The 25,629-nt window shown below is 33.4% G+C and overlaps 2 protein-coding genes across 2 annotated transcripts; one reads left to right on the top strand and one right to left on the bottom strand.

Annotated features, from left to right (window-relative positions):
• The first annotated feature begins 9,338 nt into the window (after positions 1–9,338).
• LOC144564323 (aspartokinase 2, chloroplastic-like) lies at positions 9,339–17,042 on the top strand. The gene is made up of 14 exons (XM_078313924.1): positions 9,339–9,592; positions 10,055–10,474; positions 10,847–10,929; positions 11,034–11,074; positions 11,473–11,627; positions 11,871–12,020; positions 13,989–14,084; positions 14,165–14,281; positions 14,363–14,482; positions 15,430–15,522; positions 15,615–15,731; positions 16,176–16,292; positions 16,387–16,449; positions 16,688–17,042. The coding sequence occupies exons 2-14, from the start codon at positions 10,055–10,057 to the stop codon at positions 16,820–16,822; spliced, it is 1,707 nt and encodes a 568-aa protein (XP_078170050.1). The 5' UTR covers positions 9,339–9,592; the 3' UTR covers positions 16,823–17,042.
• Positions 17,043–17,628: 586 nt separating this feature from the next.
• LOC144564322 (uncharacterized) lies at positions 17,629–22,754 on the bottom strand. The gene is made up of 3 exons (XM_078313923.1): positions 20,073–22,754; positions 18,856–18,912; positions 17,629–17,753 (listed from the first exon to the last, which is right to left on the bottom strand). The coding sequence occupies exon 1, from the start codon at positions 22,720–22,722 to the stop codon at positions 20,140–20,142; it is 2,583 nt and encodes an 860-aa protein (XP_078170049.1). The 5' UTR covers positions 22,723–22,754; the 3' UTR covers positions 17,629–17,753; positions 18,856–18,912; positions 20,073–20,139.
• Between the last annotated feature and the right edge of the window lie 2,875 nt (positions 22,755–25,629).

The following is a 25,629-nucleotide window of genomic DNA, read 5'->3' as shown; positions in this document are numbered from 1 at the left end:
TGCTCCTGGAAAAAATTAATTGCCACCACCATCCATCTCTACAAATATTTTACTTCTGGTCTGTGTTTAATTATATATGTACTTTTCACTTTTCAGAAGTTAAAATGACATACGGTTGAGAAATCGTAAATTTTTAGGAAGCGTCTAATTGTCCACAGCCTTTTGTCCACCATTTGTCCACAACTTTGACTTACGCGAATACTGTAAAATTACTTATATATGTTGTATAATTATACAATATATCACATAAAATATATCACTTAATAACAAAAAATTCAGCAACTATTTGAAGTGGTCCCATGATAGTTAGAAAAAGATTGCAACTTGCACAAAAGGACAAAATAAATGTACTTTCAAATTGTACTTTCGAAAATTACAGTTATAGGAAGTTATTGGCAGTTAGAGTTAGTTATTAGCGGTTATTATCAGTTAACGCACTGGGTTGAATCTTGCATACTGTAAAATTGAAATTTGTATACTGTAAAATTGTATCTTGTATACTGTAAAATTGAACCTTGTATACTGCAAAATTGAATCTTGTATACTGTAAAATTGAATTTTGTACACAGTAAAATTTTCATTTGAAACTTGTATACTGCAAAATTGAATCTTCTATACAGTAAAATATTCAATTATATCTTGTATACTGTAAAATTGAATCTAACCAGTAAAATTTATCATTGAATCTTGTATACTGTAAAATTTAATTAGTACAACTGTAAAATTGCATATTGTATAAAGTAGAATTTTCAATTAAATCTTGTATATCGCAAAAATGATAAAATAAAATGTAAACAAAATACTGCAACAATTCAGCTTAAACAACAACCTGCAAAAGAATCCTAAATACTGTAAACTTTCTACTTCTAAGCTATAAGATAATACCACGTATGTTGTAAAACGTCTAAAATTATACATCCATTCATCATCTGTTCAACAATCACCACACACGAGAACTGTTCGAAACAAACAATAATATCCACCTCAAAATCATCCAATACAAACCCCAATCCCAATATTCACCACAAAAATACAAAACTATATCATTCAACATTCAGACTAAAAACTTTCGATGTGCATTGTTGGGATGAGTAAGAAGCCTCATCACAAGAACCTCACGCTCTTTTGATATATCATCCTGCATAACAATAAAATAAAATAAACAATTAAACAAAAAGAAATTGCATTTGTCATCAAATAAGAATTAGAAAATAATATTACAAGTTATTTACCTGGGTAAAAATCATATGACTGTTTCTGATAATGTTGTACACAAAACGCAACACGAAGATAACACAATCCTTTGAATTTTCTCCCTGTTTTGGGCACTCCTTAGAATCCACACAAACATCTACCCAGTCAGGTTTGGCTGAAAGATAAATTAATATCAGCAATACTGTAAAAAGTTCAATTATTAAAACTGCAGTTAATTCCCACAAATAAAGGAAAACTAGTACAGCAATACTGTAAAATTTAAGAAGAAGAAAGTATAATAAAATAAAAAACACTCACAAGTTCTCCATGCAAGAAAAGTCTTGAGCCAACTGATCGTATGCCAATGAAATTCCATATAAGCCCCATCTTCACCAGCAGCCTCGTTATTTCCATCTGCCTCCTCTTCTACCTGAATGTTTCCAGCAGCCTCGTCATCTTTCTCATTCTGCTCTTGACTTACAATAATTTGCTGCTCTTGCTCCTCTTCCTCTTCCTCATCCTCATCCTGTGTAAGTCCGATCCCAAGGCTAAAAGAAGGATGCAATGCATCATTATCTTTCTTTGATCGCTTCTCTCTTATTCTGCCTTCTTTTGTAATTGCACTATCTTCAAGGACCAACTTCCTTTTACTTGCTGAATACATAAACAACTCATATCAGAAAGTCAATACTATATACTAAGTAGTTTAATATTGTAAATTAAGTAACTTAATACTGCACAAATACATATGAACTTTCATATATATATCTATCCCATGAAAATGACAGTAAAAAAAACTGCAAAATAACAAAAAAAATCATGTAACACTTACAATAATCCACAGCAACAAATTTTTTTTACAGAATAGCATAATAGCAACAAAAAAACTATGAACAAATAACTTTTACATTAGAAACCTCTTGTGTTCATTATTCGGATGAGTAAAAAGCGTCTCTATCTTCTCTTTCCTGCAGATTTTCACAAGATGAATAATGTAAAATTACAAGATGAATACTGTAAAATTACAAGATAAATACTGTCAAATTAACAAACCATCTCTTTCTTTCAGATTTTCACAAGATGAATGCTGTAAAATGACAAGATGAATACTGTAAAATTAACAAGGTAATACTGTAAAATTAACAGATTAATACTCCATATCGTCTCTCTATCATCTATTTCCTCCAAATTTTCACAAGATGAATACTGTAAAATGACAAGATGAATACTGTAAAATTAACGGGGCAATATAGTAAAATTAATAGATCAATACTCCATATCGCCTCTCTATCATCTCTTTCATCCAGATTTCATTTGAAATGCTAGATCTGTTACTGCATACAACGAAAACAACAAATTCAATAGAAAACTTACTAGATTTGAATTTTGCCGTGCTCTTCAACAAAAACAACTTCTATTCGATCGCGCTCCACGATTGAAGGTTCCATTGCGATCATGTATAAAAAATGAGATCGAGTCAGTAATCTCAATTAAAATCGACATTGCAAAGGAAAAATGAATCAGAGAAGGTAAATCCAGTAAAATTCCTAATTCAAAACTGTAACTTATGTAAAATAATCTAATAACAATTTTCAAACATAAAGAAAAAGTGTCATTTCACTTGCATCAATCATGTAAAATTCATCATTCAATGCTGTAACTTAAATAACAAATCTTATAAAAAATGTCATTCAAATTTTCAAACATCCAGAAACTTTCAATATGCACCAATACTATAAAATTCATCATTCAATGCTGTAACTTTAATAACAAATCCTACAAAAAATGTACTTCACATTTTTAAAAATATCAAAATCGCAAATCTAAACTGGAAAAGGGGAAGGAGAGATCGAAAAGAGAGATCGGAAAGGAAAAATGAATCAGAGAAGGTAAATCGACATTGTAGAAAAAGAAAATCAACATATATAGAAGAGACGACATGGTTCCTATTTCATACAAAATAACTTCAAACAAGTCAAAGTGTCAAGTAAGATCAAATTTCAATATTTATTTTTACAAAAACCAGTTACTTAAAGTACGACAATGTGAATCTATTGAACAAAGATTGAATCAAGTTGATTTTACCTTTGACATTGTGCCAAGGGAAGCACGAGTCTCCATAGAAGGGGGTTGGATCTGTCACTTGCCCAGATCTAGTGTCACAGATTCAAGGGGTCGGATCTGGCACTCAAGTAAAAGAGATACACAAGGGAATCATGCTCGATCATGTCCTACGGTGATAGATTACAGATCGTCTCTCTCCACTAGGTCGCGGCCGTCGCTGTCGTTGCTGCCGTTGCCGCTGTTGCGACCGTCGCTGCCGTTGCGGCCGTCGCTACCGTCGCTGCCGGAGCAGAAGAGAAGAGAGAGAGAGAGCCTCGCCAAGATTTTCACAAGAGAGAGAGAGAAAAGCTGCTAGAGTGAGAGACAGAACCTCACCAGGATTTTCAAAAGAGAGAAAAAAAATAGAAAGGCGGAGGATTGAGAAAGAGGGATCTGATTTATAAAAGGAAAGTAAAGTCGTTAAAATCAGTTAGAGTGGATAAGGTGGTGGACAATTTGTGGACAAACATCAGTGGACAAAGAACATTTCTCAATTTTTAAGTATGAGGGTTACAAAATCGACATGGACTTCCCATGTCAGGTTTTACATGCAGCGACAAGCCAACGATGGGATTTGAAGATAATATGTAATTCTCATTTGTCTTTTGAAAATGTAAAGATGCATCAATTTGTCTTTTTCATTATTAGCATTTGTTATTTTATAAAAATTAGGTAGTTCGATTTTTATCAAAGACTGACTTAATATTATAATGTTATAATTTCAGTCTAAGTTACGAGTAAATTTTTGTAATTTTAAAGTTTGAATAGTTATTTTGAATCGTTCAACATCTTCTTCATATTAAAATGCATTTAGAGATCAAATTTTATATTTTTGTTTGAAACTTCTTTATTATTTTTTTTAATAAGTACTGGTTCACTATTTTTCAGATAATTTTGAACCACCCAAACAATGCTAGGTATCTTTGTATTCGTTTTAACTAATTTAATTATCATATTTCAAATTGTCGCCTGAACGTATGATGTGTTTATAACAAGAGTCGTCGCATGCAGCTTATAGTAGGATTCAAAATCGTTTACTAATTGTAGAAAAAAGTAGTAAATTTAAATACCAAGAATCAATCTAATGGTGCGAATTTCTGTATTTTCAAAGTTGTGTTTATGGTCAAATTTATTGTGATTTAATGAGAACTTTTAATGTTTAAATTATGAGGTTTTATTGACTAAAAATTTATTTGTTTGCAAACTGAAGCTAGATTTTCTTAAGGACAATTTTGTCCTTCTTCATTTATTCTTGAAAAAGAACAGGAACTACTTTCAATATTATTGTGGACATGAAAACACTCAATCAGAACAAAAAAAAAAAAAAATCTAAATAAACAAATCCAAATTTGAAATAATTTGCTCACTTTTTATGTGTCTGTTGGTTCATATGGATTATGGAACCAGATGAATTGAAAATTTTGTGGACAGAGATGATATCACCTTCTATTTCTATCCTTGTTATCCGCTTCGTTTCGTTTCTGTTTTTGTGCTGTCAGTGGATTAAGCTGGATGTAAGGATTTTTGATATTGATGTCTTTGCTGGATTATTGATATTGATGTCCTTACTGTTTGAAAGTAATTAATTATCATTTGGCAGCCAGTGCTAAATAAATTAATTTATTTCCAGTGTTTTTTATTTTTTTTTGATGTTGATGTTGATCATGTGATCTGCAGGATTATATGCACTGTTTGAAAGTAATTATTATTTGACAGCCAGTGCCAGATACATTAATTTATTTTCACCATTTTAACTTTTTGAACGAGACAGATGCTTTGATAAATAATTATTGTAATAAATTTATTTGATTTAAAGAATCGGTTTTTGATTTAATGATTATAGTTAAATAATATTTATCTGTATAGGAAGTTAAGAATCAGTCTTTGATTTAATGATTATAGTTAAATAATATTTATCTGTATAGGAAGTTATAAGTTCAAAATTATAATAGAGGTCCTTTACGAATATTAATTTAAAGGTCTAGTTTTTATTTTTATCTTGAAAATTAGTTGAATCGCAATGCATGATTCTCCATCTCAGAGATAAAGAGTCAATCTCTAATTTTTCGCAAAAAAGTAATTGAACTTCGTGCTACAGGTGCAAACGGATCGATCGGATAATATACGATTATATTCAGATTCAGATTCGTATCCGAAAATCTGATATGGATATCAGGTATTTAAATATCAGTGCGGAAAAGGATACAAATATGATTTTAAATTTTAATTGTTTGTATTCGAATAATAAATATATTCCATATAATTTAATATATATTATGAAAATATTTATATATATATTTATGGATATTCGATATCCAATATGTTTCCTTATATATTTGTCAAATATCCAATCCGTATCCGTATCCAAAAAATAAATACGGATACCAAGATACGGATATAGTTTTACCACTATCCGATCCGTTTGCACCGCTAGCTACTTCTTGCACCTCAGTACACAATTACAAAAAGGCTGATATACTGATATCTTTTTTAGGAATGATATACTGATCATATCTTTATTGTTACTATCGTTGTTATTATTCTTAGAATTTATCTTAATAATGTTATATATCATTTAGTTTAATGATTTTATTACTCAGTTTATTTGAATTGGGTCTAATTAAACGCTGAAATGAAAAGAAAATAAAATATAACAGTTAAGAGGTAAACAAACTAGTAAATTTAAGAGAAAAGGTTTTTGTCCACAGCCTTCTGTCCACCATTTGTTCACAGCGCTATCCACCCCGTGTTTAACTAATTTTAACGGACACCGGTCCCCACTTCTAACCACTTACTCCGCCTATTTAACCTTCCTTCCGTGCCTCTATTCCCTTTTGTGAATCTCATTTTCAAAATATTTCTTCTCCGATCAACTTGTTTCCTTTCTGAGGCGATTTCTTTCCGATATTACTTTTTTACTTTACGGAGATAAAAATTTCTGAATCTAAAAATCGATCGATATCTGAAAAAGGATTTCTTCTCCGATATCTTAAATTTCTGAGGCGATTTCTTCTCCGTAAAGCTGAGGCGATTTCCTTTCTGAGGCGATTTCAATTCTGAGGCGATTTCCTTTCTAAGGCGATTTCAATCGGTAACTTTTTTCTCCGATCTCTTATTCTTTACTCAAAAAAGGATTGGAACTTTTTTCTTCAAACGAACTCGCTCTTTTTCTATCGGCAAACAAAAAATATTTTTCTCTTCTTCCTTTTTTTATTTGACAGAGAGAAACAGATCAGATGTCGGTGCCGCAAGTTCAAGCTTTTTAAGGAGAAGTCTGGTGTGATGGCCGCAATCCCTGCTGAGATCATGGGAAGGATCCGATGCTGCTCCATTTTGAATTTTCGATTCTCGACTCTTCATCTAAATATCACTTTTGTTGATCAGAGAATATATCTTTCGAATCATGTATGTGATCCATCGTAGGTTTCCATAGGTGTTTCTTGTAAATAATGATTTATTCCTCGTTTGATTTTGATGCGAGGCTTCAACTATGAAATTAAGGAAATTATGGTTTTGTTGTTTTCTCAATTCTCCTGATCGGTAGTTTTTCTTAGCTCATCTCCTATTTATTACCCCGAGAAAGTATTAATTGATCTGTTAATTTTACTGTATTGCCCCGTTAATTTTACAGTATTCATCTTGCCATTTTACAGTATTCATCTTGTGGAAATTTGGAAAAAATAGATGATAGAGAGGCGATATGGAGTATTAATCTGTTAATTTTACAGTATTTCCTTGTTAATTTTACAGTATTCATCTTGTCATTTTACAGTATTCATCTTGTGGAAATCTGGAAGAAAGCGATAATAGAGAGACGATATGGAGTATTGATCTGTTAATTTTATAGTATTGCCCCGTTAATTTTACAGTATTCATCTTGTCATTTTATAGTATTCATCTTGTGGAAATCTGAAGGAAAGAGATGATAGAAAGGCGATATGGAGTATTGATTTGTTAATTTTACAGTATTTATCTTGTAATTTTATAGTATTCATATTGTAATTTTACAATATTCATCTTGTGAAAATCTGAAAGAAAAAGATGATAGAAATGCTTCTTACTCATCTGAACAATATTCAATTGAAAATTCTACTGTATACAAGATTCAATTTTACAGTTCTGCTGATTCAATTTTACAGTATATAAGATTCAATTGTAAATTTTACTGTGTAGAAGATTCAATTTTACAGTATACAAGATTCAATTGAAAATTTTACTGTATACAAGATTTAATTTTACAGTATACAATATTCAATTTTACAGTATACAATATTCAATTTTACAGTATACAATATTCAATTTTACAGTATACAAGATTCAACCCAGTGCTAATAACCGCTAATAACTAACTCTAACTGCTAATAACTTCTTATAACTGTAATTTCCGAAAGTACAGTTTGAAAGTACACTTATTTTGTCCTGTTGTGCAAGTTGCAATCTTTTTCTAACTATCATGGGATCACTTCAAATAGTTGCTGGATGTTTTGTGATTAAGTGATATATTTTATGTGATATATTGTATAATTATACAGCATGTAGAAGTAATTTTACAGTATTCACGCAAGTCAAAGCTGTGGACAAATGGTGGACAAAAGGCTGTGGACAATTAGACGCCTCCTAAATTTAATATTTCAAGAGATTTCGAACCGGTTTTAACTTTTAATTGAATCAAATAAAATACATATTTATATTCAACTTACAAAATGCATTATACTATTAATTTTATTGAGTCATTAGTCATTACCAATGAATTCAATTTCATGATAAAATTGAAGTTAGCAACTCATGAACTCAACATTGCAATCTCTCTTGTATGAATCGACTAACTATCCCCCAGTCAATTTCCTCCATTCATCCCCCAATCAATAACTACTTATGGGGACCATTAACTAACTGAACTTCATTAATTACTTGGGGACCACCTAATATTTAATATATTTTATAACTGACGCGTGCAAATATGGATACCTATGCGCACAAGTGTTAATATATAATATATCAAGTATTCATATCTAAGATACCAAGTATTTCGAAAAAAAAATGGACACATCACACACACACATCTTTTACACGTTTTTAGAGTTGAGTTTTTTTTTCTCCGTTTAATTTCATCAATATTTATGACGATCTGTGAGAAAAATTGTAAATCTAAAATCATGAACGTTTTCTACGTAATTTTCTCTTTCAAACGAGATTCATGATGACATATTTTCGGGTTGTCCATCGTGCAAGTATTCATACCTCATCATGCAAATATTCATCGTTGTCGTGTAAGTATTCATATCTTGTTGAGCAAGTATTCATACCTCGTAATGCATTACCTGTGGGGACCGCTAATTAAGTGGGGGATCACTAACTACTTAGGTAACCACCTAATATTTTATAGATTTTACAACTGTCACGTGTAAATATGGATGCATATGCGCGCAGGTGTTAATATATAATATATCAAGTATGAATACTTGCGCGGTGGACAACTCAAAAGTACTTCATCATAGATCTCATTTGAAAGAGAAAATTACATAGAAAACGTCTGTGACTTTAGATTCGCAAAAAAATTCACAAATTGTCAGAAATATGGGCGACATTGAAGTAAGAAAAAAAAATCATAAAATGTGTAAAAAATGAGTATGTGATAAGAAAGATTGTTTAAAGAAACACTTGATATCTTACATATGAATACTTACTATATTAGATGTTAATACTTACGTGTATAAGTATACATATTTATGCGCATCAGTGGTAAAGTTTTTCAAATATAAGTGGTCCCTCAGTTAATTAGCGGTCCCCCACATTATTAATGACTAATACACGTTTTATTTTGTCTTTTTGTACTGAAAGTTGTAATTCTCTCATACAATTAATGATTGGGGGATGAATGGGGGAAATAAATTGGGGAAAAGAAATATTTATTCTAAAATAAAATATTAGTGCCTGTTCCGGAAAATGAAGAGTGATCCGGAAATCTCAGCGGGCCAGGCGATAACATGTATTTCTGTAACTATTTTGTCGCTTCCCGAGTCCAGACCATATAATATACCAAACGCAAAGAGGCCCGGCTCACAGCCGCCGCGTTACCTCTCTCTCTCTCTCTCTGGCTCTGGCGTCCTTTTTCCCTCTCTTTCTCACGCGCGGGAGAAAAAGAGAGGAGAGAGAGAAACAAACCTAAAGCGCCAGAATCACACAATTTATGTTATATTAATTTAACCATTTCTTCCGATCTCCTTACGATTTGCAATTAGGCGGGGCCCGTAGCTCAGTCAGAGTCGGCTCGTGCACTGGTTGCTTCAATCTGGTATTATTTGCGTTTTTTCTCGTTGAGTTTTATCGAACTTTTTACAACAATGCAAGCTTGTTTAGACAAATTACTTGATTTTTTTTTATAAGCTTCCGAACTTTAGTAGATTTTGATCTCCCTTTTTTTATGAAGAGTTAGCTAATTTCTGGTATAATTAGATATGATTTTGGCTCATGGTTTAGGATCGGGAAAAAAAAATAGTAAAGCAAGCTCAGTTACAGCTCAAGGTTGTAATTTTGGTTCCTGCTTGCATTTGTATGATTGTGTTGTGTTTGTCTAATTCAGATGTCACAACGTAGCTTACCGAATTAACCCTTATTAATCAGTTGTTTTTATTTTTCTTTTAGAAATTTAAAAAAATTAGAGCTCCTTTATGTTGCATTTATTTTAACTTTTTCATAATTTTGTCAGTTATTGCTTGATAATGTGTTCAATTTGATCTGACACTGTGTAATGCAGATGCTTGAAGCTATGGCGGCTACTCTCCAATTTGGGGCACATGCTCACTGTACAAGACCCAAAACAAATTCCTTCCCCAATTCTCTTTTTTTAATATCTAATAAACCCCAATTAAACCCCACTTTAACCTTTCTGTGCAACAAGAGAGATGAGAGAGAATCAAACTTAACTAAGAGGAGAGAGCTAACTTTGTGCTGTCAGAAAGGATGGGAGCCATCAGCAATAATAGACGACAAGAAAATAGTAAATGGAAACCATGAGAATTTTAATCAATTTAGTGTGGTGATGAAGTTCGGTGGATCTTCTTTGGCGTCAGCTGAGAGAATGAGACATGTGGCAGATTTGATTCTAGGGTTTCCAGAGGAGAATCCCATAATTGTTCTTTCGGCCATGGGGAAGACTACTAACAAGCTCCTTCTGGTATCAACTATTTTTGAAACCCTTGTAATTTTTATAAAGAAATTGTGGAGATGCATTCACTTTGGAAATTGGAAAATAATAAATTTAACCCGTCCCAAAAGTCACTCTCCTTTGAATTGATTTTCCCGCTGCATATATCAGAATTTAGAAGTGTTGTTCTTTCTAGCTATCATTTTTGTAATCTGAGTAGGCTGATTTCTTTGGTCACATGTGGCACTAGTTGAACTGGGGACTCAGTCATTAGATTCTTCCTAGAATAGACATTATTACTGAAATAATAAAAAAGAATGGGCTTTCCTGAAAATTCTTGATAATGCATCTTTATATTAGCATCCTCGGGCTCAATTTTGGAATTTTAATGTATGGACTTAGGCAGGAGAAAAGGCGGTATCTTGTGGCATGACCAACGTAGATGAGCTTGAAGAATTAAGCTTTATAAGGGATTTGCATCATAGGTAATTTTTTTCTTATCATTAGATTTCTATCAAACTGACTTTTTTTCCTCAATTGTACACAAGTGACAAATGTTAATATCTTCCTTTGTTTCGTCTTTTTTCAGGACAATTGAGGAACTAGGCCTAGATAAAGCAATAATCTCTGGTTAGTTACCATAAGATTCTTTTATTAATTTGGAATAGGCCTTTCACCTCTCCATTTGTATAATCTGTAGCTTTTCATTTTCTATCAGGCATGCATACATGTATCTAGCATTTATTTATAATTTATTTTGTAACAACAGTTGCATGTCATAAAGCTTTAAACACCAGTTTTTTTTTTTTTGCATTATTGGTGCATTTTAGCTAGCCCCATTTTCTTTTTGTAACAACAATTTCATTAAACTCCAGTTGGGTTTCATTTCTAGCCTACCCCAACTTGTTTGGGGATAAAGGCTTGGTTGTTCTTGTTGTTGGTGGTGGTGCATTTTAGCTGGTTTCTTTTTCTTTTTACTGGAATTTTTGGATTTAATAACTTAAAAATTTGTTTTCCTTCAATTGAAGGCTTGTTAGATGAGCTTGCACAATTACTAAAAGGCATTGCGATGATGAAGGAATTAACACCTCGAGCCACAGACTTTTTGGTCTCTTTTGGTGAATGTATGTCAACCCGCATTTTTGCTGCCTATTTGAATAAAATTGGAGCAAAAGCTCGCCAGGTAAGCAAATATTCTCATCCTTTGAAAGAAAAAAATTGAAGTGTGTGTGTAACCCTGCATGTTTTAACATCTAGGTGTATGCTTATTCATATGTGTATTGTTAAGTAACATCCATGAGCTCTATATTAGTAATATATATTTTAAAATTCAATACATGTAGAAGTTTTATGTTCAAATTGAGTATCTTTTTTTTATCAACTTCTTTTATTTTATTGAAATAGTTGTGATCATGTATTGTTGCAGTATGATGCATTTGAAATTGGGATAATAACTACTGATGACTTTACTAATGCCGACATTTTAGAGGCTACTTATCCTGCTGTAGCAAAGAGATTACATAGTGACTGGGTGAAAGATCATGCTATCCCTATTGTCACTGGCTTTCTTGGAAAGGTACCTCTTTCTCAAAACTGTCAAATAAACTGAGAGATATAAATAAACAACAATAAATAATCGTTGTTTGTCTTTTGCATATTCATAGCTTCACTTCTACATCCTCAATTGTGATTCAGGTGCTTTTTGTGACAATATATAATTAGAAAATTAAAAAAAAAAGCAAGAAGAAAAGCACAAAAAAAGCTTTACAAATAGCGAACATATTGCCTGTTCAACACTGACCAGTACATACTGTTTCAACCTATGTTGCATGGATACGGGTACGGGTATTGTATCGGATACGATACGGATACGGCGATATGGCAATTTTCAAAAATCAAGGATACGATACGTCTATTATATATATATAGAGAGAGAGAGAGAGAGAGAGAGAGAGAGAGAGATAGAGAGAGAGAGAGGAGGGTTCCAATGCCTCATTTTTTTCATACCTCATCATACATCATATTTTATATTTTTGTTTTTAAAGTCCAAATTGTCGATCCGAATCTATAGGTACAAAATCACTGTTTTTGAACCGTTCAAAAAACAGTGATTTTCTACCCATCTTAAAAAATAGTAAAAAAATTTCAAAAATTATAAAATTTCACCCCTAACCATATTTTAGTATGGATATCATGTTGAACGGTTCGGATCGACAATTTAGACTTTGAATATGAAGAAAATGAATATATAAAATATGAAGTATGATGAGGTATAAAAAAGTTGAGGGATTGGAACCCTCCTCTATATATATATATATTTTATTATTTTAATTATATTATTAATTTTGTTTATATAAATTACATATTAAAATACAAAATTATAGCTTAGTATACATTAAATACAGTGTATGCTGTAATTTAACAACAAACACAAAGTGGTGTAGTGGTAATGCGCTATTAATATGCGGCGATAGGTCCTGGATTCGATTCTTCTCAGTCACAAAAAAAAAAAATGGTTTTGCGTGGTGCATGGTGGACTATGGGCTGTGAGAGTTGCATGCGCGGTGCACCGTGAACCAAGCGTATCCCAGACGTATCCAAGCGTGTCAGAGGCGTATCCCAGCGAGTCAACCCGTATCGGAGACTGTATCAAGAGAATAAGGATACGCCACGTAAGCTAGTACGCCAGCTGGAGTATCGGATACGTATCGTGGCTGTATCGGGTACGCATCCGTATCCGATATGCACCCGACACGGGTACGGAGCCCTCAGGGCCGTATCTGGGTAACATAGGTTTCAATAAACATTATGGGGTTGTTTGGCAACACATGGGAGATTAAAATTTGATCCGCACTAAGGAGGGGTTGTTTGGTAAGCTAAAGGAAGGGGTAGGGGATTAAGATAGCTAAAGGAAGCTAAAGGAATGGGGGAGGTGCCTTAAAGAAGGGGCAGGGGATTAAGATCTGGGCAAAATGAAGCTAAAGGAGGTTGTCTTAATCCAAGTTCAGCAGGATTAAGCGGCTAAGGAAGTTAAAGGAGGCTCCTTTAACCTTAAGGAGGCTTAATGAGGTCCTTCCTGAACATAATTTATATATGAATGAGGGATCACTTGACAATGGTATTTCAAAATATTCAAATAAAATTGAAAATTGAAAAATATATTTATAGATATGTTGTTGGACATAGAGATATCTAACAATCAAATTTCATATAATGGAAGTTTCTTTTATGTTATGATTCAACAACCTTTACTTTTGGATTTTTTGAAATTTTAAGTCACTTGATCTATGGTGAAGTATATAAATCTCATCATTTTATATAGACAATATGTGGATGATGTAAATCATGCCTATAATATTGGATTCCAAGGTTAAACTTTATTTTTTTTTAAATTGTTAAGATTGTAAAAATAAATAATTGCCTAGTGATCCCATCTGAATGAATATTTAAACATCGAGAAAATGGTCTCTTGTTTTGCAACAGACCTTATCAATGAAATAAAACAACAACAAAATTAATAGTTTATATATGCCAAAAATGGCAGGGATGGAAATCATGCGCAATTACTACTTTAGGTAGAGGTGGCAGCGACTTAACAGCTACAACTATTGGTAAAGCCTTGGGCCTTCCTGAAATCCAGGTTTGTTTAATTCAACATAAGCTAAAAAAATTGGAACTTGTTTTTAGGGTTTAGTCATAATGCCACTGCTCATTCTATAGGTGTGGAAGGATGTCGATGGTGTACTGACATGTGACCCCACTATATACCCCAATGCCAAACCTGTGCCTTATTTGACTTTTGATGAAGCTGCTGAGCTGGCATATTTTGGTGCACAGGTTTATTTCTACTTGTTTTCTTTAGATTATTCTTTTTTGAAATTATCTATATTAAGTGATTTTTGTTTTTTATATTAACAGGTATTGCATCCTCAATCAATGAGACCAGCTAGAGAAGCTGAAATACCTGTCAGAGTAAAGAATTCATACAATCCACAAGCTCCCGGTACACTTATCACTAAATCAAGAGACTTGAGTAAGGTGTGTAATATTCATTTTTAAATTTATGAATTTTGAAATTTATTCTGGCTGCTTGCCCTTCTTGCCCATTGGAACAGCATTTGGATCTCAGAGAATTCTGTATTTCATTTTAGTAGTTCCATACACTAAGATTTGTTACAGTATATGATATTAAAAAAGACTACTGTAGGAATATAATATTAATATTATAAGAAAAACATGTAAAACTTGGTGGTAAGGTTGTTGGATTTGCACGTGACCATCAAGAGTTTGATTCCCACCACATTTTTCTTCAGAATTTTGATAGATATGGAACACAATCAGGAGTGGAAATTAAAATTGCCAATCTCTGACAGAATTGACAGAAATCCTCCCATTTTTAGCTTTTTAGCTGGAATTGACCAAAATTTGACCCAAACAGAATCAATACTTGTGGGTTCCATTTTGTTTGTTGGAACAGAATTAAAAGAAATCCTGCTGGAATGGAATGGATTTGACAAGTCAAATCCTCTTTCCCCACAAGTCCTACTCAATATAAAACATCCATACCCTGTCACATGGCTACTCTCCTAATTTTTTAAAATCAAAAACCCCAAATTAAGCCTGAACTCTCCTTCATTATGCTGAGAACTCGTGCTAGTTTGGTTTTTCAGAAGAACATGTCAATGAGCAATTCATTCATGATTGTTGGGTTTGTTTAGTATTTCATATTTGTTTGAGAATTTGCATGGTAATTCTAACTTATCAGTTGTACATTATACTTTTTTGAGTTTTTTGCAAGTTTTTTGCATTGCTGTATATTTTTGTTCAAGATACCTCTTAATTCTGTAATTTTTGTGCCATAATACCTTCAAATTTTGTTCTTCTTTTCTGAATTGATTCCTGATTTTCAGTCTCATTTTTCTCCTAATTTTATTATACATGGTCATTAATTATTCCAAAGTTGACCTTATTTCCTATATTCGCAGAGCATACTTACAAGCATAGTTTTGAAATCAAATGTGACAATGCTGGATATAGTTAGCACAAGAATGCTTGGTCAATTTGGCTTCCTAGCTAAGGTACGTGCAAGCTGGTAATTGACTTCAATAATCTAACTAAATATTTTTTCTAGTTTAATTTCATTTCTTTCCATTTATTTTTTCTGGAGTAGGTATTTTCTATATTTGAAGACTTGGGTATATCAGTTGACTGTGTGGCTACAAGTGAAGTTAGTGTCTCTCTCACACTTGACCCATCTAAGCTTTGGAGTAGAGAACTAATTCAACAGGTCAGATTTTTTTACTGTCGAGTGTAGTTTAGTTTGTTTAATAGTGAGTCTATGGTACTATGCATAGCACATATTGGTCCGTACTATGGATCGATATTCCATTTTAAAGTCTAAATAGTCGATTTGAACCGCTCAACGTGATCACCGCATGTATATGTACTTGTAGATCAAATTTTACAATTTTTAGATTTTTTTCACTAATTTTTTAGATAGGTAGAAAATCACTTTATCTAAAGATTTTAGACCATTCAAAAGTAGTGTTCTACCTATCTAAAAAACCATAAAACTTAGTCTGCACGTACATATAAATGCGGAGATCGTGTTGAACGGTTCAGATTGACTGTTTGGACTTTGAAAACAAAGATAGTACGGACCAATCTGTGCTATGCATAGTACCATAGCCTCACTCAACATAAAATTATATTCTGAGTTTCTCAATTGCAGGAGCTAGATAATGTAGTGGAGGAACTGGAGAAGATAGCAGTAGTTCGTTTGCTTCAGCACAGATCTATAATCTCACTTATTGGTAATGTCCAGAGGTCTTCTTTAATTCTTGAGAAGGTAATTATTTTACTTGTCACTATAATATAATTTTGAAGTCCCTTTTTTGGTTTTTCACCTTAACTTCCTCACTTCTAAAACTTTGGGTTTTCAGGCATTTGCTGTGTTGAGAAGAAATGGAGTAAACGTACAGATGATATCGCAAGGGGCATCAAAGGTACTTATCCCTTTGCTTAGATGCCCTTAAATTTTTTCATTATTTACCATAAGCCCTATAATTTATATATGACGTGTGCATTCTGCAAGAGTTATTTTTTACAAGGTGGTGTTATTCATATTACTCTTTTTTCAAAAGTAAGCAACATTTAACAATGAAAAAATGATAGCAAAAAAAATATATTGATGTTACATAAAATTTAGCTGTATACTAATAATTTCAGGTTATGCACTTGCAGGTGAACATCTCCTTGATAGTCAATGATTGCGAAGCAAAACAATGTGTGAAGGCCCTCCATTCAGCATTTTTTGAAAATGGTTTCCAGTCAGAAATTGATGCACCAGTGTTTGTCCACAATGGGTCTTTACAGTGAGAAAATATAATTATGAATTTGAATGGAAGTTTAAGTGGATATTTGAAGAGTCGTGATTACTGACTCAAGGAGGGCATTTTTTCAATGGAGATGGCTGAAACGTGATTTTAGATTAGCATAATGGCATTAGAGTTTAAATTTAATGCAACTTGGGTACTCAGAAAGTGTATTGGTTGACCAAAATGCGGATAGTTTGTCGACTTATAATCTGTGCTTGAGTATCTATTGTTATTGACGGTACTAGTTGGTGAACAATTAGCTGTTCCAATAATTTCTTTATGTAGTTAATATATAATTTCTTTATGTAGTTAATATAATCGTTCATTTTGCCTTGTATCTTTGTTTGGCTAAATAAGTTATCCTCGGTAATAATAAACTGCCCGTGTTGGGGAGGATTAAGTTGCTTGTTTCATCTTATTTTTGTTTTACATCTTGTTTGCAATTTAAGTTGTGATATAAACTAATTCATTTTTTTGATAAGAGAGACCGAAGCCCTTTTCATTCAAGAAAAAGTTAATTTACAGCATTATGTGTTCATTATCTAATATCCGCAACAAAAGAGAGCCCAATAACAGCGATAAACGCAATTCACAAGATAAACTGCATATAAAACCAGCAATATAAAAGCTAACTCTATAACTCTAAGCCACAAAAAGGGCCTGACAACAAGCCACAAAGGGTTGGGGTAAATTTTAGCTAAGTCAAAATCGGCCATTAGAACCAGAGTCTGCCATCTATTGCGCAGCTTCTTCATAAAGAACCATCGGGAGCTCAATCTCAACAGCGGATGGTGTTCCATAGTGCTCAGGTGATGATGTCGTCTGCTGCTCCATGGAGTGATCATCTGGATGCCAACTAGAGATGGGAATAGCCTCCGTATCCACCGGCAACCAGAGAGATAGACAGTCCTGTACTTGAGGTTTGACCCGACCTGTCCAATAATGCACATGGGAGATAATTAGAAGAATGTTGTCGTGGTGATTTTTTCTTACCTGTTTCAAAGCAGAGTTCGTTGCGATGTTTCCAAAGTGTCCAACAAACCGCACTACAAACAAGCAACAAGGTAGCTCTTTGATGTTTAGGTAACTGCTTAGCAAAATGTACAATATCAGAAAATTTAGTCCACAATATACTAGCAGATTGACATGACCCCATGAAAAAACCATATTTGTTTAGTAAATGCACATGTAACAAACAAATGGTTAATGGATTCCGCCTGATTACAGAATTGACATATAGTATTGCCTTGCCAACCTTTTTTCAACAAATTATCCGTGGTCAAAATTCTATTATTATGGGTTAACCACATAAAGACTCTAATCTTGAGAGGGATTGGTACTATCCACCAAAGCATCGTATGTTTGAGTTTGACCCCTCTATAATTCAAGAATTTATACAAGGACTTGACTATAAATTTTTCATTTGCATCCCATCTCCAACTAAGTTTATCCTCGAGATGCGTAAAAGATAAATGACTAATTATATCAAGCAATTCAATCCATTCTGCATATAATATGTCATAAAGGGATCTCCTAAATCCAAGGGCATCTCTTTGGGAATTGATTACTTGTTGTAGGGTGATATCAGGTGTTGAGCAAATTTCAAAAAGATATGGGAATTTGGTTGCCATGGGACAATTTTGGTACCATATATCCGACCAGAACAAAACAGAAGTACGGATGCCAGGGGTATATTGTACACTGATAGATCCTAAATTTTCTAAAGAGAAAATTATTGACCAAAATTCAGACATGGTATGAAAAGAGGAATGTCTGTATTTTTGCAATAGCATAAACTTCCATGCACTAGTATAAGTGTGGATAAATTAATTCATTTAGAGAAGAAAGAAATTGAAAAATGAATTTTTGTTTATGATAGTGAACTTTATACGTGAAGTGTAGAGCAAGTTACTTTTTTTTTTTTTTTGAAGTGATAATTTAACTTATTCTTCTCTTATTTTGCACATACTCTATTTTTTGCGTTATCATCAAATATGGCCATAAGGATTTTGTTTGCAATAAAGAAAGATGAACCTTAAAAGAGTATTAGCCTCTATTTAAGCTGCTTAAATTTTCCATTCTAAGGCGAACCTGAAAAAAAGTCGAGAAAAGAGCCATCAATTAAACAGTGAAATAAATTTATACTTGGTACTTATCATTTAGGGGTGGTAACGAGTTGGACTCTTGAACTCATCACGAGTTAGCTCGTCTGAGTCACGAGCAAGATGACTTTAGAGGTACGAACTGAAATTTAAACTTTAAATTGTCATGAGCTTAACTAACCTAGTTCATGAGCTGACTTGTAGAGTTTGACTAAATCTTATTTTAAAAAGAAAATAAATTATATAAACTTTTTGGACCGAACCAGACCGAGTTAAACCGTATAAAATGCACACATATTTATACAAATTCACAAATTGGTATCTATCGCGAGTTGGCGAGCAAGCTAAGCCCCAATTCGAACTCGTCAATTATGAACCGGACTAGTGGCGAGCTGCCTCGTTAACAGCTCAGTTCAGTAACGAACGAGCTGTTGACAAGCAAATCACATACGAGCGACGATCGAGCTACAAACTATGAGCTTTTTTTGCCACCCCTACCTACCAAGCAGGCAACTTCAAACTTCTCCTTTTAAATAGGAAAATAATCAAAGTAATTGGAAGAAAATTTTAAATAAACTATCATTTAGATAATTTCAAAAGCCTATTTCTTATTTGTGTAAAATAAGTGGTAACTCGGATGAGGTTCCTTAGCATACAAACAACAAAGACACCTGCTTGCTGCATTCCAAAATATCAAATTAAAAAAAGCGTGATCAAGAGATTTGGCATAAAGAGAAAAAAGAGTGATCAAGTCTATGTACTACCAACATAGACTTGATCAAAGATCTGTACAATCTTTAACTTGATCTGTCCAATCTGCCATGCAAGGTCCAAACTTATTAAGACAGATCAAGAGTTTTAACCCCAAACTGCATGTATTCACAGCTGCGCGGCCATGACCAGTAAGGTACAATTAATCAAACAAGGAAAGCTCAAACAATATATGAAATTTAGATGACATCTTCAAACCAGGGAAATTCCGATTGGCTTATTTTCCTTCTTTTGGAAAGCAACAAAAGAAATAAGATTCATCTCAAACCCTCTCTTTTACCAAAATTGCAATACATTAGTTGGTGCAGAAACTATGGCACCAAGTGCTAATTTGTAGCCTCCTAAAAGTAGGTAAAAAATAAAATAAAAAAATTTTACCCAAAAACATGGCCAAGACTGTATTAGCCTCATTAATTAATCCACCCTGTGAGCCAATTTTCTGGTCTTATGCAGTGCTCGTTCCCTGGCCTGAACCCTCCATCTCCTCTAATTCCTTAGACAATCTAGAAGCTTCTTCATCCTTCCCCTCTGAACAAAGTCCATCGATTAATGCCAAGTAAACCGGCTGGTTAATCTTTAGAGTACATTTCTCCTTCAATCCCACTAAAATCTTTTGTACAAGTTCTGTTCTTCCCACCTTACAAAATGCATTAATTACATCTACCAGGAGTCTATCAGGCGGAACAAATTTGTTATTAACCATAGTGATTAAAAATTTCTCGGTCTCATCTACTATCCCCAGCCTGGCAAAACCATCTATTAGGGTGATATATACCTTCGCATCCGGTTCTATTTTTCTAGATAACATCTCTTCATATAATCTAATAGCCTCATCAGGATTTCCAAATTTGCAATTTCCATTAATTAAAATTGTGTATGTCACACAATCAGGCACCAATCCTTTTTCCAAAATTACACCAAAAGTTTCAATTGCACGTTGCAAATTACCTGATCTGCAAAGTCCATCAATTAAAGTATTATATATGACCAAATCTGGGGAAACCCCTTTGGTACCCATTACTTCTACCAGCTCAAATGCCTTGTTTATTTCCCCATCCTTGCATAGACTCAAAATTAAAGTGCTATATATGTACTCGTCAGGAAATAAACCTGTGGTGCTTTCTAATTTGGAAAAAATTTCAAACGCCAATTTCATGTGTCCATTTTTGGATAGCTGGTCAATTAACACACTGTAGGTATTCAAATCCAGATTAACCTCTAATTCGACCATGGAAGAAAGTACTGAAATGGCCTTGGATATATCATTTAGTTTGAGATAACCAAAGATAAGCATCGTGCAAATCACCAGATCGGGCTTTGTTCCACTCTTTAACATTTGTTCTAAATAAAACTCGACCTTTTCCATTTTACCCAACCTGCTGTATCCCTTCATTAAAGCAGCATATGAGAACTGATTCGGGACAAAGCCAATCTCTTGAATTTTGTCGAAGTACATAGTAGCCAATTCAATCTGACCTAATTCAGACAGACCATCTATTAACATATTGTAACACCGTAAATCTGGGCCAACACCTCTCTTATGCATTCTATTTAGGGCATCAATTGCCATTGAAAAATCCCCCTCTCTAAGATAGCCTGAAATAAGAGCCAAACAAAGGGATATATTTGCATGTTTGCCATTCTGTACCATTTCGTCCATTAGCCTATCAGCTGTAGCAGTGTCTCCACACAGGCATAGCCCCTTGATTGCAAAGCTGAAGGTAGAGGAATTGAATTTTATGCTATGCCTCCTCATTTCATCTAGAACCCACAAGATTTTCTCTTTATTGTGCTCCCGAGAATACACCTCTATAATGTAACTATACGCCCTTGAGTTGGGGGTGAATCCTGCCTTAACCATCCCATCAATAACAGCAAGAGCACCCTCCATATTACCCAAATGACAAAACGTGCGAATTAGGATCTCATATGTATTCTTATCAGCGTTTATTCCGTTAGCCTCCATCTCTTGCTTTAAAGCAAACACCTCATCGATATCACCTTCTACCATGAAACCTTCCATAAGGGTCTTATAGACTATGGCCTTAAGGGGAACACCATGCCTATGCATCTCCTCTAACAAACCCTTTGCCTCCTTTGCACCCTTTTTCCTGCATATGCCAACAATAAGCCCGCTACACGTGAGATGATTCAAAACAAAACCTTTCTGCACCATTTTATTTTTCAGTTCTAGGGCCTCATCAAAAGACCCAAATCTGCACAAGTAAAATATCATGGTGTTGTAAATCACCAAACCGGGTTCGAATCCTTTCGCCTCCATTTCATAAAAGAGCCGTTTAGCTGACTCTAGCTCACCTCTTTCAAAGTACCCCTTTATAATTAAACAATAGGTGTATAAATCAAATCCAACTTGAGAATTTATCATAAATTCATGCACTTTCCAAAACAAATCCATCAAATTGGCCTTCAACAGATCATTGAGCAATACATTACAACACCTCTCAGATGGTGCCAAGTTGTGCTCTTTCATCAGAGGAAAAACATTTACCACATCAATCAAACCTTGTTTCTTATAAGCTATAATTAACTCATCACATACCACCAAATTGGTATTCACACTTTCCACAGAGAGATATTCTTTTATGCATTTCAGAATAGATCCTAGCGGATGGGTCTTGATCAATCTGTCTATCAATCCGCCAGCGTGATGACGTAGGTAAGCATTGCACAGCTTCACGACTAAGATACAATAGGAATCCAACAACTGGGCATCTTTTGGAAATTTCTTACTCGAGTAGTAGAAGAACTTCAAGAGTTTACTGGGGTCGAGGTCGCCGCTGGTTCGTATAACGCAATTGACCAAGGAGGGGGCAAGCTTACCGCGGAAATCAGACCTAGCGAAGAAGGGGCGCCAGTCGGAGGGGTGGGAGAGGACGGAGATGATTTGGCGCGCCAACTCATCTAGGGTTGGCGCTGAGTTTGCTGACGTGGAATGAGGCGTTTGGCTGGAGAGAGAGGTTCTTATCGAAACGTAGCGGATTAGAGGTAGTGTTCTAGCTCCGATCATGGTGCGGAGAAAGGAACGGAGAAGAGAGAAAGAGACCGGCGCAAAGGTTAACATCCGACCCGGTGCAAATGTTATTGGGCTCGATCGGACCAAAATCTTATTGGGCAAGATATGGGCCGATATAACTAAAGCTCCATCACCCATTATTCAAAACGATCACAAATGAGGCCTGTTTAATTAGGGAAGAATAGAGGAATTGATTCTGTTCCAGCTGAACAAGGAAAAAAATGAATGGAATTAAGTTTCATTTTTATTTTTTTTTATTAAAGTTGGAGGTCAAATTATTCAACTATTTAATATCTTTGTTATTAAAATAAAGAAATTTTTTTATCTGACTATTTAATATTTTTGTCATGATTTCTCACATAAAAACTATGTGTGTTTGTCACTAGATCAAATACCAGTTCTTGAGTTTCAACTTTTATAATCAAATTTTTACTTTTACCAAACATTTTTTTTTCACAAGGCAATTCTCTATTTCATATGAAAGGTGAAATAAAGAAATTGGTCTTTTTTAAAATGAAATTGACTCATTTATCAATACTCTTCCACTTTTTCACCTTCAATCAACACACGATCAGAACAGTATGAAATGAAAGATTATTCCAAGTTCTATTTTTCATCACTTTTCATCTATTCCATTGCTTTGCCTAATAAGCCTTTATTCGTGTTCGATGGGCATCAAATCAAATTCGGTCTGGTATCCGGTTGAAACTTGATTTGTATCAAGATTCGTACATACAACATTAGAATTCATACTTATCAAGTGCACACGTTAGATCAGATATCATATTGAATTTGATGTGATACCCGTTGGACCACCTCCACTCCTGTATCGATTAGCTAGTTAAACCCAGGGATTGTTCGTCAACAAGAGATTAAGAGTGAATGATTAAGAGTTTAAAAAATGCTAAGGAACCAATATTCAGTTGTCTTAATCTGTGAGTGAAAGAATAGGAAGTTAAAGGAAAGAGTAAAGGTGCCTTAAAGTCCGGATAGATGATTACATTTTGGACAAAATGAGGTTAAAAAAGATAATCTTAATCCGCGCTCAAGAACCGGTGTTCGATATAATTAAGTGACCAACAAAGCTAAATATATATATATATATATATATATATATATATATATATATTAAATTTTAAGAAAATTTAATTTGTTGTTACCAAACAGCGTCCATGCGATTGACGATTCTTCTGAGGATATATTCTTCCAAAATAACTCACTATAGAGTTTTTTTTTTCTTTTTTGAGAATTCATGGCAACAGCTGCCAACTCACTATAGAGTTATTGGAATAATAATAGAATCATGATTCGAGTCTTTCTTAATGTCATTTTTGGCATTATTATTTATTAGTGTTATCATTGCTGTTAATGTCGTGCTAGAACCAATATTACATTAATACATGACATTGATGCTATTATTACACTCACATTTTATTATATGGCAGCAGTTTGAATTGCGTAAATCTAAGCAAAGAAATGAAAAATCAACTCAGAGTTTACATTGTTTAACATCTCCAATTGACCGTGACTATTTTAGCCTCTCTTAAATTTGAAACATAGATACTTTCTATATTTTCACTAGAGAGTTAGTTCCAACTAAATATGAGTGGATTTAATTTTAACCAGCGCCCATTCACTTCGACTTCCATTGTCAAAATTTCAGTCAAATTTGACTTCTATTGTCGCACAAAATATACGACTCAATTTGTCAAATTCTTTTATATTAAGCATGTAAGTCTCCTGTCAACAGCTGTCCTTTAATTTGTTGAATTTTAAACGATTAAGATGAATATTTTTATGCAATTGTGATTTGATGCTGTAATATTTGTGTAAATTGGGTTGAATTTTGAATTTAGTTTTATAAAAACTCGCTACACTGATTTAGTTCTCTGAATTTAGTCCTTGCAATTTCTTCATATAAATGTTGTCATAAAAGTAATTAAGCAATTAATTGATAACATCTTTTTCTTTCCTTTTTTATGTTATTGATGACAAGAAAAAAAAATTAACATGTTTACTCACTAAAATATTAATGAGCTTTGATTATGTTAAATATTTATTACTGATGACAACAGAATAAGAAAATAATTAACATATTTACTTATTAAAATATTAATTACCTTGATTACCTATTTAATGAAGAAGCAAAGACAAAATATTTCATTTCATTACAAAAGAAAAAATAATAATAAAAAGTTAAAGATAAAAATATTTGACCTGTTTCTATTTGTTGTATTTTATGTTTAAATTTTAAACCGGACAAGACACTAATCTAATTTTATGAAAGTACACGAACTGGTTAATTTTAAAATACTTCTACAATAGTAAGGTTAATGCAAATATTTAAAAATTATAAAATATCTTTTGGCTTAATTGCTCCAATTTGCATTGCATAATCGACCGAATTAACAAAAAAAAAAATTTATTATGAATACAATTGCTCAACTAGTAATTTGTGATAAATTACAAAATTTAGTGACCGGATGAATATAAATTAAAATGAGTTGTGTTGAAATGAATTGAAATCTGCTGCAATCCCTGATTCGTATTGAAATAGGGGTGTAGAAGTTTATTTGGGATCATCTCCTTTCCTCCAGGAGTATTTTATACATGATAGAACTTTATAAGATAGATCTGAATGGAAGCGTATCCTTTGCGGAGTCGTTTCGTGCGGCGCTGTGTGGAGCTTTTAATCTGGTCCGTTCGTTTCGGATCGGACGGACTCTATTAAAAGCTCCGTAAATTTTTAGAATTTTTTTTTCAATTCGAACAGCATCTAATCTGTTCCGTCCGATCCGAAATAAACGGACCAGATTAAAAAAAGCTCCGCACGGAACATCCGCAGGGGATACTATTCCAAACCCGGAGTTCATCTCCGGTGAAATATCCCACAAGAATAAG

Source organism: Carex rostrata, chromosome 13, assembly GCF_964058835.1.
Source record: "Carex rostrata chromosome 13, lpCarRost1.2, whole genome shotgun sequence".
NCBI classification, from domain to species: domain Eukaryota; kingdom Viridiplantae; phylum Streptophyta; class Magnoliopsida; order Poales; family Cyperaceae; genus Carex; species Carex rostrata.
This window is presented reverse-complemented; position numbering and strand designations above follow the sequence as displayed.